The sequence below is a fragment of the Uloborus diversus genome, chromosome 3 (assembly GCF_026930045.1).
Source record: "Uloborus diversus isolate 005 chromosome 3, Udiv.v.3.1, whole genome shotgun sequence".
NCBI classification, from domain to species: Eukaryota; Metazoa; Arthropoda; class Arachnida; order Araneae; family Uloboridae; genus Uloborus; species Uloborus diversus.
Window position 1 is genome coordinate 68,093,512 of NC_072733.1, and position 16,217 is coordinate 68,109,728.

A 16,217-nucleotide genomic window follows, 5' to 3' on the forward strand; every position below is an offset into this window, starting at 1 on the left:
TACCTGCCAACTTCTTAAACTCAAAAACCAGGAGATCAATGCTCAAAAAAAAAAAAAAAAAAAAAAAAAAAAAAAAAAAAAAAACCCGAAAGAAAACAGAAGATTTTTAACCTATATATATTTGTATTAAAATCATATTTTCCCACTCTAAAAATTTTAGATAAATTGATTCTTTAAAATAAATGAACTAAACTTATTAATATATTCAGCATTGAGTTTATTTAACTGCTATAATACAGTCAACTCGAGATAACTCAGACTTCAGTAACTCGAATTATTTGTTATCTCAAAAAACTTTATTTCCCTGCACCATTTTTGCTTTTTTTTCATGAACTTTTATCTCTTTAACTCAAAGTATGTTTTCCTTCTTCTCAATCATTCATTTTTTTAAAACATTCATTCAAAAGCTTTTCAATCCCACAAAACTCGGATTTTCAAATGCCTGTGCCTTTTGCTATAAGAATGGTTTGTTATCTCTCCACTTACACACTCTGAAGTGTCCTCAGGCTCATTTTTAATTGTGATATTCACAATTGTGTGACCACAAGCATGTGGGAGGGGAGCTGTGTTTCAGCTGCTGTTTTCTGTCAGCAGTGGACACTGGTCAACTTTCCAGAATAATCGTTATTTAATCTTCTACTTGAGTGACCAGTTCCCAGGATACATTTAGTTTTACCCTTTCTCATTCTCATCTTCCAACTTTACTTAGTGTTACAAACAAAGATTTATTTTCGATCAAATTATGGCTAAAAAATGAAAATGTACTACACTTTTTATTGCAGAGAAAAAAAAAGGGCGAATTGATGCGGTTGAAAAAGGAGGAAAGAAAAATATTGATAATGCCAAGGAGCTTAACATCCTGAACAGCACATTGTCAATGCTTTTTAAAAACAAAGAGACTATTCTCAAAAACTTTGATGGTAATAATCAAGGAGATTGAAAAAAAAGAAGATTGGGGAATATTTGGACGTAGAGAAATGGTTGATAAAATGGAAACACTTTGCATGACCCAGAACATTCCACTTGTTGGAAACATATTGAGGGAAAAAGCGACGAATTTCGAGAAGCAACTCGGCTTTACAGACTACAAAGCAAGCAGTGGTTAAATTGAAAATTTCAAGAAAAGGAACAACATCACTTTTTTGAAAGTGTGAGTGAAGAAGTCTGCGAAGAATAGAAGAGATCACTGTCACCAATTCTTCAACAGTATGATGCCTCTTCTTTAAATGTCTTCCCGACAAAACAAAGGTTGTGAAAGGGGAAGCTTACATGGCAGAAATAAAAGCAAAGAAAGTGTAACTTTATTATTGTTTAACAGTATGGATGGATCAGAAAACTTAAAGCCTGTAATGAGCCAGCTAAATCATTCGCTGTGGATTATGAAGCGAACACATAATCATAGACAAGAGCCGAATTGTTTAAAAAATTTAGATTGAAAAATGTCTCGCAAAACGGCAAGATTCAACAATTTATTGACATCACTCGTGAGGGTTTTCTGTTCCTATCACTGTGGGGACTACTTATTGGCAACTGTACAGTCCATCCAAGCTCAATTATATCAATGGAACTTTAAAAAACTGGAGTTAATGCCACCCAATACAACTACAAAAATTTAGTAGTTAGATAAGGGAATCACCCAAAATTTTCAAGCAGAAATATTGTCATCAAGTTGTCAAAAGATGTAATGCTGAGATTGACGAAGGAAGCAACCCTTTTGTAAATGTTATGTAGACAATGAGAATGATTTACAAAACCAGGAATTGTGTTCAATTAATCGGCTGATTTGCTTATCGGCATAACTCTAATATGAATCCCAAATGTTGTTAAATGAGGACAGTAACTTACTTTAATGCATTTTTTTTCAGTGTCAAGATTTCGCTTTTCATCATGTTTTAATAACTTTAATGCTCTTCCATAATGACCATGTAGCATTGCTTGTTTTTCAGTAAAAGCAACTACCTGAAGACAAACAAAAGAAAATAATTAGTTATTTATGCATATAAATATCAAAATTTCCAGCTGAAGTAAAACGAATACGTTTTAAAAAAGTTTTTTAAATCAATAAACATTCAACACATTTTGCATACATTTTTTTCTTTTTCTTTATGCATACAAAGTTTAAATATCAACCATGGGTGCAAGTTTGGTGATGCGTTCAAGACGGAAAATATTTTCAGCTCCCCCCTCCCCCCAAGCATGTGTGCTTGAAGAAAAATTTGTGTACAAATGTTAAAGATTTTAAATATGCCAGTTTTGGAATCTGTTTGATTTGAATTTTAGGCTTTTGACTTAATATTTAAGCGTTTTGATATCGTAATTCCACCACCAATAACGGGGGGCTGCGGGTCTTCCCCCAGAATATTTTTTCAAAATTGAAGTCCAAAAAACGCAATGGTAGGCCATTTTGGTAAAGTTCAGGGAAAGGAGGGGTTCAAGGACTCTTACATCAATTTTTCTTTTTTGAGTAAAACTGAAGGAAAGTCATCGAATTTCTTTCCGTCCCGACCTCCGTCTCGAAAATTTTGTCCAAGACGGAAATCCGTCTTGAGACGGAAGGTCTTGCACCCATGATATCAACAAAAGAATGAAACAAGGATATGACATAAATCTTGACAAATATAAATGTATGCAAAAAAATATATATGTATAAATTACACTTTAAAATGCAGATTTAATGAAAATTAAGTATTTAATGATTTTTAGCTTGCACTCTACTGGCTCTTTGAATGCGTTTAGGAAAAATTCACTTAAAATACTTTATAGAACAAAAAGAACAGGTTTAACTTTGACCAGATACATCTGGTACATAACATACCAGATGCAGTGATGCAGCAAAGAGGGGGGGGGGTGAGGGTCAAAACACCCCCCAGAGGCACTGGTTTTAACATAAAGGTATATTCTAATATAGTAGTTAAAACATACAAATTGCCTGTTTTGATCAAGAAACCCCCTCCAGAAGGTATTTTTCATCAAAAATCCATTACCAGAATATATTTTTGATCCCCCCCCCCCCCCCGAAGAAGGTTTTTCTGGTTGCCCTAGTGATCAGAAGCAGTGAGTTAAAAGACAAGGGTTTGAAGTAGGTTTGAATTATGAGATATACTTAGAAATCACTTTTACAAGAAAGTAGGAACTGTTTTGAAATCTGTTTGCCAAATTTTGATACATACTAGGGCTGTATGTTGCCAAATATGGCTAGCAAATAGGCTATATGTCGCTAAATTTGGCCCTAATGCAGATGACATTTCATGACATTAATGGTATAGCTTTTAATGAATATAGCGTGCAAATAAAGGTTTAAAATTTTGGGACTATGTTAATTGTTTTTAGATTTTTTTTAAAACGAAAAGCAAATTTAAAACATTTTGTTTTTTACCAAAACAAATAATTTGACAAACCACCAAAAGCAATTTCATGGAAACAAATACTACCCCTTTTAACAACTTATAAGAAAAGAAAAAGGTTTTCCAGAAGAGGTGGCAGTGAGTGACCGTGAACTAGAGTATTTTTTCAGAACACATCTAATGGGCTTGAGTGAGAGAGGTTTCTGAGTTGCAAAATCACAATGGCATTCTTTAGAATAATTATTCAAATCAAGGAAAAGATTCACTGCAGGTGAAAATACAAAAAGAAGTTTGCACAGGAGGAAGTTAAAGATTTTAATACTGTCAAATAATATCAACAGAGGTTCAAAGGATAATCTTGTTGTTAAATGATAGAAAGCAATTCCTAACTGCAGAAAATCTTGAACAGCACATTCTAATTTATTGAAATGTTAAACTAGGAACGCTAATAATTTTTTCATTTAGATGCGATAACTGTTTTCTATGCAATAAAAACCTTATAAGTAAATATATTATTAAGTACATATTTTTAACTCTTTATTTTTGATTTTTAGTGCACATTTGCATTCATATTTGAAAAACAAATTTTGTGAATATAATCCAGGTTCAAGTAACACTGCATGGGAAAAAAACCATTTGAAAATGTTTCTGACACCATTCTTGCTGATTTTAATGTAAAATGACCCCCTAAATCTGGGTCAGAGTTAGGAGCAAAAAAAAAAAAAAAAAAAAAAAAAAAAAAAAAAAAAAAAATAGGGCACAAATTTGATAAAAATTTAGGACAATTTTCAGAACAACACTGATGTGGGAAGGTAAAGTAGTTTCTGCTGAAATGAGTTTTTGAGATATTTGAAGGAAATCATTTTGAATTCTATACAACAATAGGCAAATGTTAGATTGACTTTTTTTTAACTTTAGTTTTAGCTGAAACCAAATAAGCAAGCTTGTACAATAAAACTAAAGTACGATAGATGACAAAAAAATTTTTTTTTAAAGGAAATACAAAAAATTTGCAGTTACTGCATTTAATTTTCTTACAGCAGAACAAATACCAAGAGTAGTAAAACAAATACCATAATTTAGAGCAACTGGTTTGTTTCTGTTTAGAGACTACGCTGCTGCCGGCAGGTAAAGGGCAATAACTGCAAATTTTTAATTTTTTTTTTTTTGTATTTTTGTCATCTATTGTATGTTAGCTTTATTATTCAAGCAATTTATTATTATGCTTGCTTATTTGGCTTCCGCTGAAAAAAGGCGCGAAAAAACCGTCTAATTCCAAAAATTTCCCTATTCTTAGAACTGAATCCCACATACCTCATTTCTGCAGATACTGTCGTTTACCTGCCCACAGCAGTACACCTCACCAACCTTCATTTTTCTTTAAAAAAAATCAAACCAAATCTTAAGTTCCTTTTATCATAGTACAGAGTTATCATAAAAGAATATCCCAGTTTTAAAAAATTTATAATTCATAAACTATTACACATACCGCTATTAATGATACATAATAACAAAGATAAACTGTTTAAGTTTTTTTGAATGTACATAACTACTTAAACATGCACGCTCTGCACTAGCGCAGCCAGAAATTCCTTCTGGAGGGGGTTTTTAGGTCATAAAAGTCTTTACATGCGTATTAACTACTATATTAAGACTGGCATATATTAAGACTCTTGGATACATTAAGAATTTGGGTTTTAAATGGTTTTTTAAAAAGCTTATTAATAACTTCATTCAACAGATTTTCATCAAAATTCCTTTCGTTGAGAGCAAAGTTTTTATATTGTTCTAATTATAATGAGATCATTATTTAAATTCTATTTTTGATGGGACAGGGAACGGAAATTTAAATTTCGTTTTAATCGTAACACAAATTTTAAACTGATTCTTCCTAAAAGATGATACAAATCTTCAAGAACCAAATAAATCAGTGTAGCAATCTATGGGGGAGGGGGAGTCTCAGCAAGCAGGTGGCAGAACCATATAGCTTAATTTTTAAAAAAAAAATATTAAAGTTATGAGAAGGGAAATGTATCTCTTGTCCTTCCCCTCTCCATTCCTTTAATAACAAAGAATATTTTGAATAAAACAAAGCTTTTTCAGTGGTGTCACTAGAGTGGGGTGGGGAGGGGGCAGTCTGCCCGGGTGTCACCCAACTGGGGGGGGGGGGGTGACAACCAAAGAGGAATTGTAAGTTTTTTTCAAAATATGAAGCTAAAATGCATTTTTTAGACAACAATTTTGAAAATTTTTTAGGGAGGGAGGGGAGGGGAATCCCCGGGATCCCCTCTCTCTTCCACCCCACATCGACTGAATTCTTACTCAGGATTAGGTTCATATTGTCACTACTTACATTGAACTAGTAGTCACTTTCTCTTATTCCAAAAAACTGAAATTGATTATCTTTCCCTGTGTTTGAAACACGTTTAAAATAATTCAAGGGCCATCAATTTCATACAACCCCCTTACTTTTTTAACCTCTCGAAGGACACAAGTGTCTAGAGCAGGTTATATAAAAATCGTTCATAGTTTTTACTTGTCTTTAGTACATTATTCAATTTAAAATTTTGTTGTGACACAAATGTTGTTTCAGAAAATTGTATAAGTTTCATGTTTACAAAAGAATATTAAAAAATACATTTCTTTTATTTGCGTTTGTAGGGGGGGGGGGGGTGACACCACAAATTTTTGTCACTCATACTAGGAAAGGTAAGCCACAGCTTTTTTGATTTCATTGTTTCCATATATTCATTGCACAATTGTACTAGTGTACATTGTATAATTTAAATTTTAAATTTCCAACTTCTTCATTTCATGAATATTTTAAAAAATATCTCTTTCTTGAATAATTTGTGAGTACATACTTTATTCATTTTTCAAAAGCAATATAGTTAATTTTAAAAAATGTTTCTCCATTTTATAGTATGCATACTATGTAGCAACAGGCCTTATATGCAAATATTTTTATCCACCAATATGACATACCACACACAATTTCTTGCCAGATACGTGATTTCTATGACAAACATTTATGAAAAGACAACATCTGAACTATTTTAGAGGAACTTTCTCCGTGTGCAAAAACGTGGTGAAAAGAAAAAAAAATTAAAATTTTAGAATATTTAGCACAAAGTTGAAAATTTTAAGAAATGCAGGATGATTAGTTAAAAAATTAGGAATTTTAAGAAAAGTAGGATGACTGCGACACTATATGACTACGGTGTTATGCCATCACACCCCACCCTATGAGGACAGGCCCCCCCCAGTTTTTTACAATTCATTACTATTATATTTATTTAGAGGGGAAGGAAGCATTATATTATCCGTTAACATTTTTCTGGGGGGGGGGGGGGTAAAGAGTGAAAAATATGGTTTTTTATCTTAAGGATTAGTAAGTCTTTATTTAAGGATTTGCTTTTGATCATCCGGATTGCATTCAGTCCCAGTAAACAAGTTAGACTGTACATTTAAACATTTGAACTCGTTTTACTAGACTATCATTGATAATATTGTACAAAATAAGGGAATGTGGGGCAAAGTGAAACGATAAACTATTTACTCTGTTTTTAGCACCACTGATCTGGTAAAATTTTCTATACATAGTAGTAACACATATAGTCTATTCTAGTTGGGAAAAAATTATCTTGGAAGATAAAAGTATATGAAAATACAAACAATTTTCAAAAATTTTGTAAGTTGAAAATTATTTTTGTCATTATGAATTGATAAAAGATGTTGCTATTAACATTTTAAATACTAATTGAGATCTACTAATATTCCCCGCTGCATTTATTTATTTAATATTTAGCTTAATTTTATTTTAAATATTCTTTACAACTAGTCAGGTGGCAAAGTGGGTGGAGCAAAGCAAAGAACAGTATGTCCTAGAAAGTTGAATTTTGGTATGTAGACTCCTAGAGGGGTCTAGTTGTGCACCTCCCCTTTTGGTTGCATTCGGATATTCCAAAGGGTTTTTTTTTGCATTTTTTGTTGTTTTTTTTATATCTGGTTTTAATTTGGCCACTATTGGTGATATCTAGAGAGTTAACTGTTGAATCATACTAAAATTGCCAATATTGGGAAAATTAATCCGCATAAAACTTTTTTTTTTTGCTTCGGTTTGCAACAAACTTGGGATGAAAATATATATTTAAAGTATTTCTTTGCTTATTCCAAGTTCAAGGCACTATTATCATTAAATTAGCGTAAAAGGAAGGAAGTCATGTGATGCACACATCAGCTCGTTGAAAGTTAAATTAGAGGGATCAGCTTATACAAAATCAGCTAATTCTGCAAAAAAAAAAGGCACTCTTGTGATCGCCTGTAAACGATAAATACAATGCTTGTTTTTTTTTTTTTTTTGAAAGAAATCAACAGCTGAAAGTCAGGTTTATAATTTTGCTTGTTTGTTTTATGCAGCGGTGTTGTTGTAAACTTCTCTGAAAAAGTATGAACCTTCCTTCTCATGTTCATGTTTTAATAAACAATAACATACAGCAAAATGAACTTAGAACTGCAAAGGATAGTAGGGGAGGAATGTGATTGTTTCAAATAGGGTTAAAACTTCAAACTTATCACCACTTAGCGTCTGGTAGAGAGAGGCTGGGTGCAGTATGATGTTTAACTTATTTTGGGAGAAAGTTACATTATGGGTTTGATTTTTCGATGCTAGAAAGGGTAATTAACTTTAAATAAACTCTTTTATTTACAGTTTTATTTCTTTAGATGCCTACATTTTGAAAAATGCAATCTTTTTACATCCGATACAAGAATCATATTGTATTCTTTTTTCAAGCTAACTTTGCTTTATTAGGATGCAAATAATTGAAAGGTCTCTTTATTTTTGTAACAATGTTTACTTCAAGTTTTTAAAGAGAAATTCCATTTTCTTTTATGAGTCAAAAATTAAAATTCTGAATCAATAGTTTAGTTTTTTTTTTTTTTTTTGCTTCAACTGTCTCCAGATATTAATGATATGTTTATCATAGGCTATCAAAAACGTTTCTTTCACAAGCCGTTTTTATACTTTTGATACCTTCCCTTTGAGGATTGCCATCTCTTTGCATCCGCTACAGGAATCTGATTTTTAGAATTTCCGATGTTAAGTAAGTAAGCTTTGTTAAGGGGTATACAAATAAAATCTTTTTTTTATTTTTTAAACAAAATTCTGTGCTCTTTAACAGTGTCTTGGGTCAAAAAGTTAAATGCTGAACCACTGCCTGAATTTTTTTCTTACAAAATTTTAAATACTATACATAAAGCATTTCTAGTATTATTTGACATAATATAGAATGGTAAATAAATATTGATACTTGATGTGCCATCTCCCAGAGAGCAATGCAGCCCCCTCCCCCGAATACTAGGAGAAAAAACAACTCGAGAGTGATATTCTCAACAGAAAAGAGGAAAAACACCTAACTTAAGTGTCAATGATGCAGTTTGTGCCATCTCAAAATTCGGAAATTTTGTTTTTTTCAAAAAAGAAAAATTTTTTTTTTGAAAAATTCAATTTTTTACAAAATTATTAGATTTTTCACAAAAAAAGTACCCTGTGAAAAATCCTGGACAGACCCCCTGGCACTGTAATTTTCAAAACAAATTTACAACGTGTTAATTTTGAAAAAGGTAAATAATCTTAACCATTTTAATTAAAAAAATTTCTAAGATGCAAAAAGTACTTTCCCATGAAAAAATATTTCCCATAATGTTTCCCATGGCTTTATATCTAAATTAATTTACTCTTACAAACCTTAGAATCAGTCATATCAACAAATTTTTGGAGTTCACAGTAGATTTCATCAATTTTATCAGTTGAAACAGCTAGAGTATCTTCCATAGATTTAATGTTAGCAATATCAGCTTGAGATAGTTCTTCATTAGCAGACTGGTCGCCACTTTTTTCTTCTGTATCAACTACTTCCTCATCAGTACATGGTTTAAGAGTCAAATAATTGCACATAGCTTTTCCTTTTTTCACTAAAGCTTCAATTACACAATTCTTTTCTTGTTCATACCTAAAAAAGCCAATATAAAATTTTAAACCATGCAAAACAAATTGTTACAAATCATAAATTTTGGATAATTTCATATTCCATGGACCATAGATATATACTTAAATATGAAGAAAACATCATTTCAGTTTCAAATTACATTTTATATATATCTCGCAATAATTCACAAGTGTTTTCAGTACAACGGCTACGAAATCTCTCAGAACAACTGATTGGCTTTTTGATTAGTAAAATGATTAATTACATGAAGCAGTGTACTTAAATGCATCATTCTATATCTTGGTGTGGGTTTGCCTGCCACACAACTCTTAGGTTTCATATGATCATGGCAAAGGGTACAAGTATCTACCGTTCCTCTTGGAGAGTTCATCCGTGGAAAAAACCAGTTGTAATGAGATCAAAGCCTTTTTAATCTGGGAAGTACAGCCATACAGTTAAAGATGGTATGCATGTTTTTGTTTTGCTGTCTTATAAAGATTGGATGAAAAATACGATTCTCTCATATTATGTTATTGAGTGTAAGAAGTCCATCGCAATTCAACCTTTTTTGAATGTAATTTTTTTTTTTTTTTAAAGGGAAAAATTATTAAATTTTAGAAAAGCAGAATTATTCAAAGGAAAAGTTAACTCCTACATGTAATAATGGCAGTAGTGCCAGTGCATTGTTTATTCTAATTTCTTTAATTAAGACTATAATATTATGGAGGGAAAGTAAAAGCACAATTTTACTTAAGGTAATATATAGGTATACATACTTCTTATGAATACTGCTTTCTTTCTTGTCATTTTTACTTCCAAGAGAAGCTAAAATTTCATTTGTGTTAAAGAATGCTAAAAGTTGGTCTGCTAACTTCATGATTTCAAGCAAATGAACTTTTATTCTTTTGCAATGAGGATATTTCTCCTAAAAATCATAATATTTACAAAAACATAAAAAATAAGACTAACACACATTAAATTGAAATACATGTACAATAAGTAAATTAATTTATACAAATCTACTTACATATTCTTTATCTAATGATTGTAATCTTGCTAGTAGAACAGGGTATAAGTTATCTTTCTCTTTGGTAAGTATTTCATCAAACAAACATTTTGATATTTTCCCAGTAAGTCTAAACAAAATTTGAAAGATTTTGAATGACAAATTGGCAGAAAAAAAAAAAAAAAAGAAAAGAACATACAATATACATATACACAGGTATCAAAATATAAGATATCGGACATTTTCGAACCTTGGTGACGACAAAGCATGAATTTTAAAATTCTAACAAATGGGAGGGGGTGGGGGGGAAAATACCAAAATATGTCAAATTCAGCTCCTTGCTACCTTCTGCATCAAAAATGAATTATGCATCTGTAACAGTAACTTATTACTTGAGATAAATTTTTGAGACTCACTTGTTTCATACCTTGCTATTTATTTAATCCCGAATGCAGTACTTTGGTAATTCTTTTGTTACTGCTAGCTTTTATCTTACTTCTACTGCATATTGTCACTCTATTTAGCATGAAACAAAAATTACACTACCTCTATTTCTTTTCCTTTTCTGTTAACTTGTAATTGACAAAAAAGTGGTTGTAATGATAAATCTATAGTTTTTTTTTTCTTTTGAACTTAAAATAGCTGTTCTTGCAAAGTTAGAACAAAACTGTAAAACTATACACTCAAGTGCTAAAATGTCAGACACTGGAAAGTGCAAATGAAGTGTCTTGAATAATTTTAATTGTTCTAGAGTCTTTGAAAATAATTAGATATGTTTAGAATTATTTTCCAATACAGCCCACTGCTCTAGAGGGCGCTTCAGTTCATGCAGGGACGTTGAGTTTTTTTAATTTTTTCTTAGTTGAAGTGTGCGCATAACGAGATGCCTCGTTTTGATCAATGGTCCCTGTGTGAACTGAACTCGTGTATTATTCGTGTGAAACTTTCAATAAACGAGAAGTAAGTGATATTCTGTGACTTTTCATTCACATGGAACAGAAATACAAATGCAATTTATCGAACATTTTTGGTCCTGTCAACCCGGACTTTTTAAACCTTGATACTTTCTTAGTGCGCATTCTGTTCCATCCATGGTCAAGTTCGCATATGGACTTCCTTGTTGCAAAGAAATTCAAAGTGCTTCATTCAGAACTATTAATTCGAGTTGCGAAAGGCATTTTTGTAAATTCATTTATAATTCAAATTGCAATTGAAATTAGTGAAGTTTATGAAGTGTTTAGTTTCAATTTACTTTTGCAAATGCTGAAATTTGAACTTTTGCGTATTGAAATATTTTCTTTCCGTGTATCTGCCATTCTAATGTTAATTTACTATTGTGTTGAGTTTGTTTCGCAAATACGTTAGGGGTTGTTCAAAGTGATTTGTTTTAGACAAATTGTGTTTTTTCGCGTGTGTGATTGAGTGAATTATTTTTCTTTCAAAATGGATCTAAAACATTATTTAATCAAAAGAAGATTGCAAAGGCAGCTATTACTCGTCTTAAAACAAAAACTGAAAGGGATGTTGAAAATTTAGATCTTACTGAATTGGAAGTTAGGCGAAATCGATTTATTCGATTGAGGGATGAAGCTGAAGGGATTTTAAATTCAATAATGAATCTATGCAAAGATGAAGAAACTGATGCTTATTGTATTGAAAAAGAGGATTTATTTGACGGGTTTGAACAACTGCTGGTTCTAATTGGTAAGAACATTGCTAAGCGTTCTGAATCTAAAAAGAAAAGAAATCTGTAGAAAAGTCTTGATTCAAAACCTACCGAATCGGCAGATGTTAAATTACCTACGTTATCTCTTCCAATCTTTTCGGGAGGAACAGAAGAATGGCTAACATTTTCAGATTTGTTTCGTGCTGTGGTATCAGATAATCCAAATTTAACTGAAGCTCAGAAATTACAATATTTAAAAGGTGTTTCAAGAGCAGATGCTTTAAAAATTGTTCATTCATTACCAATTACTGATAGTAATTTTAAAATTGCGTGGGACCTTTTGGTTGAAAGATATTTTAACAAGCGGGAAATAATGTCATTGCTAATGAAGAAATTTATGAACGTGACATAATTAAATGGTGAGTCACACAATCAAATGTTGAATTTGATCGATTCTACTAAAGAATTTGTGCGCATCTTAGAATCATTAGAATTTAAGTTTGATAAAATGGCGGATACTATTTTAATGTTCTTAGTTATGCTTAAATTTGATCCGAACACCAGGACTTGGTTTCAGAGAACTCTTTTGGGGGATAAGATTCCCTCTTTAGATGATTTACTTCAATTTCTTAAAACGCATGAGAGGTCTATCAGGACGGGAAAACAAAGTGAGAAAAGAAATGTACAGAAAAAGGTAACGTTAGTTGCGTCAAACCTGCAATCACAGTGTTCACTCAGTAATGAAGATTATGAGTTACGTAGATGTGAGGCGTTTTTAAAATTGTCAATTCCGAAGCGTATGGAAGTCGTAAAATCAAATAATGTTTGTTGCAATTGCTTAACGCGATTTCATGGAATCAAAACATGTAAAAGTAAATACAGATGTCGTATGTGTAAAAACCCGCATCATACTTTGCTACACTATGAATTTTCGAATGGTAAGGGAAAACAAACAGTAGGAAGTGGACTTTCAATAAATGCTCCCGTGTTTAAGCCTGAATATGTTTCCACTGAAAATATTTCCGATAAAGTGTGTAGTGTTCCAAGGGTAGTAGATGTTAAATCTTGTTTGTCAAATGTTGACCCTGATGTGCAAATTCTTCTGTGTACAGCTATAATTCGTGTAAGAGATGTTTGGGGCGATTTTCAGACGTGCCGATGTTTGCTCGACAGTGGTAGTCAAGCTTCGCTGATTAGTACCGAGTGTATTGAAAGACTAGGTTTAAGCAAACAAAAAGTTAATGTGCATATTTCATGTTTAGGAGTGTCAGATACTCGAACTAATGGAATGTCTCAAATTCAATTCACATCGCATTTTCCATCTCATTCTTTATTTATGCCGGGTGGCGACAGGAACTGTGAAAAAAAGTTCCCTGACTTTTCCCTGATTTCCCTGATTAAGTTCACCAAATTTCCCTTATTTACGTTACCAATGATAATGGTTTTCTTTCTTTGCTCTACTTAAAATCCATTGTATGCAGGGGTCTGTCCAGGATTCTTCACAGGGTCCGTTTTTTGTGAAAAATCAAATAATTTTGTGAAAAAATAATTAATTTTGTGAAAAATCAAAAAATTTCGCAAAGAAAAAAAAAAAAAAAGTTAAAACGAAATTTTAGAATTTAGAGATGGCACAAACTGCATCAATTAAACTTAAAGTTGAGTGTTTTCCTCTTCTATGGCGAGAAAATCATTCTGGATTTTTTTCTGATATTTGGCGGGGGGGGGGGGGGGGGATCGCTCTTTCAAGTATCAATATTTATCTACCATTCTGCATTATGTTAAATTTTATACTAGATATACTTCTGTGCAATATTTAAAATAATTGTAACAAAAATATAAATAAATAAAACAAAATTCAGAATAGGGTTTAGCATTCAACTTTTTGACCCAAGACACTCTTAAAAAGCACAGAATTTCGTTTAAAACTTATAAATTCCGTTATTTTAGCAAAAATAAAAAGATATTTCAATTGTTTACCTCTTAACAAAGCGTAATAATCATCAAAAATTCGAAAAATCGGATTCCCATAGCTGATGCAAAGAGATCGCAATTCTCAAAGTGAAGGCATCAAAAGTATAAAGACGGATTGTAAAAGAAATATTTTTGATAAAATTATTTTAAAATTGCATTTTAGAGTCCTATGATAATGTATCATTAATATCTGTGGACACAGTTGACCCCCCCCCCCCAAAAAAAAATAATAATAAAATAAAATTAACATCTATTCAGCATTTTAATTTTTGACTCATAACAGAAAATGGAATTTTGCTTTAAAAACTTGAAATGAGAGTTCTAACAGAAATAGAGACTTTTCATTTATTTGAATCCTAATAAAGCGAAGTTAGCTTGAAAAAAGAACAAAATATGATTCCCATATCGGATGTTAAAAGATTGCATTTTTCAAAATGTAGACATCTAAAGAAAAAAAGACGGTAATTAAAAGAGTTTATTTAAAGTTAATCATTTTTGTTAGCATCGAAAAATCAAAATCCATATAATTTTCTCCCAAAATAACAATTAAACATCGCACCGTAAAAACGCAAATATTGACAAGCCGACAAAATGATGAGAATATTTTCTAATCAAGTCATTATAAAGGTTCAATGCCAGATGCTAAGTGGTGATAGTTTTGAAGTTGGTAACCCTATCTGAAGCGATCATATTTTTTCCTCACCCTTACTATCCCTTTGCAGTTCTAAGTTCATTTCTCAGATATATATTATTATTGTTTATTAAATCATGAGGGGGAAAAGTGCTTACCAATGCGTTCTCAGAAAAGTTTACAACAACACCGCTGCTAATTAGCTGTGATAAAACAAACAACCATTATATTTATTTGGCAGTAGCAATTATTTATCTCTTGCAGGAGCATCGCATGAGTGTCCCATTTTTCTTTCTTTTTTTTTTTTTTTCAAAATTAGCCGATTTTGTATAAGCTGATCCCTCTAATTTGACTTAAAAAAAGGTTCCAAAAATGATCGGTTTATACACAGAAATATGCATTATTTTGCTTTCAAATTTGCTCTTTCAATAAACAATTTGTGACAGATCCGATCTTGTTTATCAGAATTTTGTGAAGGGTCCGTTTTGTTTGATCGGGATTTTGTGAAAGGTCCGTTTTGTTTGATCGGGATTTTGTGAAAGGTCCGTTTTGGTTGATCGGATTTTTGTGAAGGGTCCGTTAACGGACCCAAATATCCTCTGGCTAGACCCCCTGGTATGTTTGTATTAAATGCAGTATTTTAAACGTTTTAAGTTGTGTAAAGTTGTTGAACTAAAGATATATTTTAAAAAGATGCTACTTTTTTAATAAAATGGTTAAAAAAAAACAAGACAATTTTTTCGGAAGGAAGGAAAAACCAACAAAACAGTATATTAAATTTTTATACATGGAAAGATTATAAAAAATTAAAAAAAAAAAAACCTTCACTTCCAGAAACCACTTAGCATAAGAAATTTAAGAAACTATTAAAATTACTCTTAAAAACATATGTGTATTTACAATAGAACTAAAAAGTAATTGAAATTATTTTGAACTAAGTTTTCAAACAGTATAATAATTGTTGCAAGAATAACAATAGTGAAAGAATAGAAGTAATGTAGTTATTCTTATCTAACTAATTGACATATTTATACAAAACAGATGAAACCATTTAACATCCATTCATAAGGAGCTTTTCTCTAATCTAAAATATAGGTTTTAATGGATGAATACAGCATTTTAACAATAAAAAAATAAAAATATTTACTTAAGTTCACAAGTTAACTCTATTATCTATATAGTTTTATTTCTTCAATTTTGCATTTTTGTATTGACTTTTTAAGTGTACCATTTTGAGCTAGAATGGGAGTTATATGCATAATGAAGGAGGTTAAAAGTGGTAAAGGGGACAAGTGGATTTCTTGTAACCTATGTCAGATGTTCTGCTTGTTTAAGGGGAAGGATGAGTCTGAGAAGGATTTCATTTGCACTAACTGTGTTGAACTCTCAGAAATCAGAGTTAGGATGCTTACTTTGGAGGGTGAGTTAGCATTAGGCTGTAGGAGTGTAGATGGGGTAAACTCTCCAGAGGGAAAGGGGGAAGTTAGTAAAAAGGAGGTGGGCATCAGCTGTGTGTTAGATAGTGGGAATATTCCTGAGGTAAAGGGGAAAGTTATTGCTGAGGCAACAGACTGGGAAACAAAGGGTATAATTTTGGGACATTCAATGG

The 16,217-nt window shown here is 31.6% G+C and overlaps 1 protein-coding gene across 1 annotated transcript in view; it reads right to left on the minus strand.

Annotated features, from left to right (window-relative positions):
- Nucleotides 1-16,217, minus strand: part of LOC129219203 (tripeptidyl-peptidase 2-like) — a 299,058-nt gene that overhangs the window by 14,689 nt on the left and 268,152 nt on the right. The window contains exons 26-29 of the mRNA XM_054853529.1: nucleotides 10,362-10,470; nucleotides 10,111-10,259; nucleotides 9,094-9,358; nucleotides 1,846-1,959 (exon numbers count right to left, since the gene is read on the minus strand). Coding sequence (XP_054709504.1) covers nucleotides 1,846-1,959; nucleotides 9,094-9,358; nucleotides 10,111-10,259; nucleotides 10,362-10,470 — 637 coding nt within the window. The remainder of the gene's footprint in view (nucleotides 1-1,845; nucleotides 1,960-9,093; nucleotides 9,359-10,110; nucleotides 10,260-10,361; nucleotides 10,471-16,217) is intronic.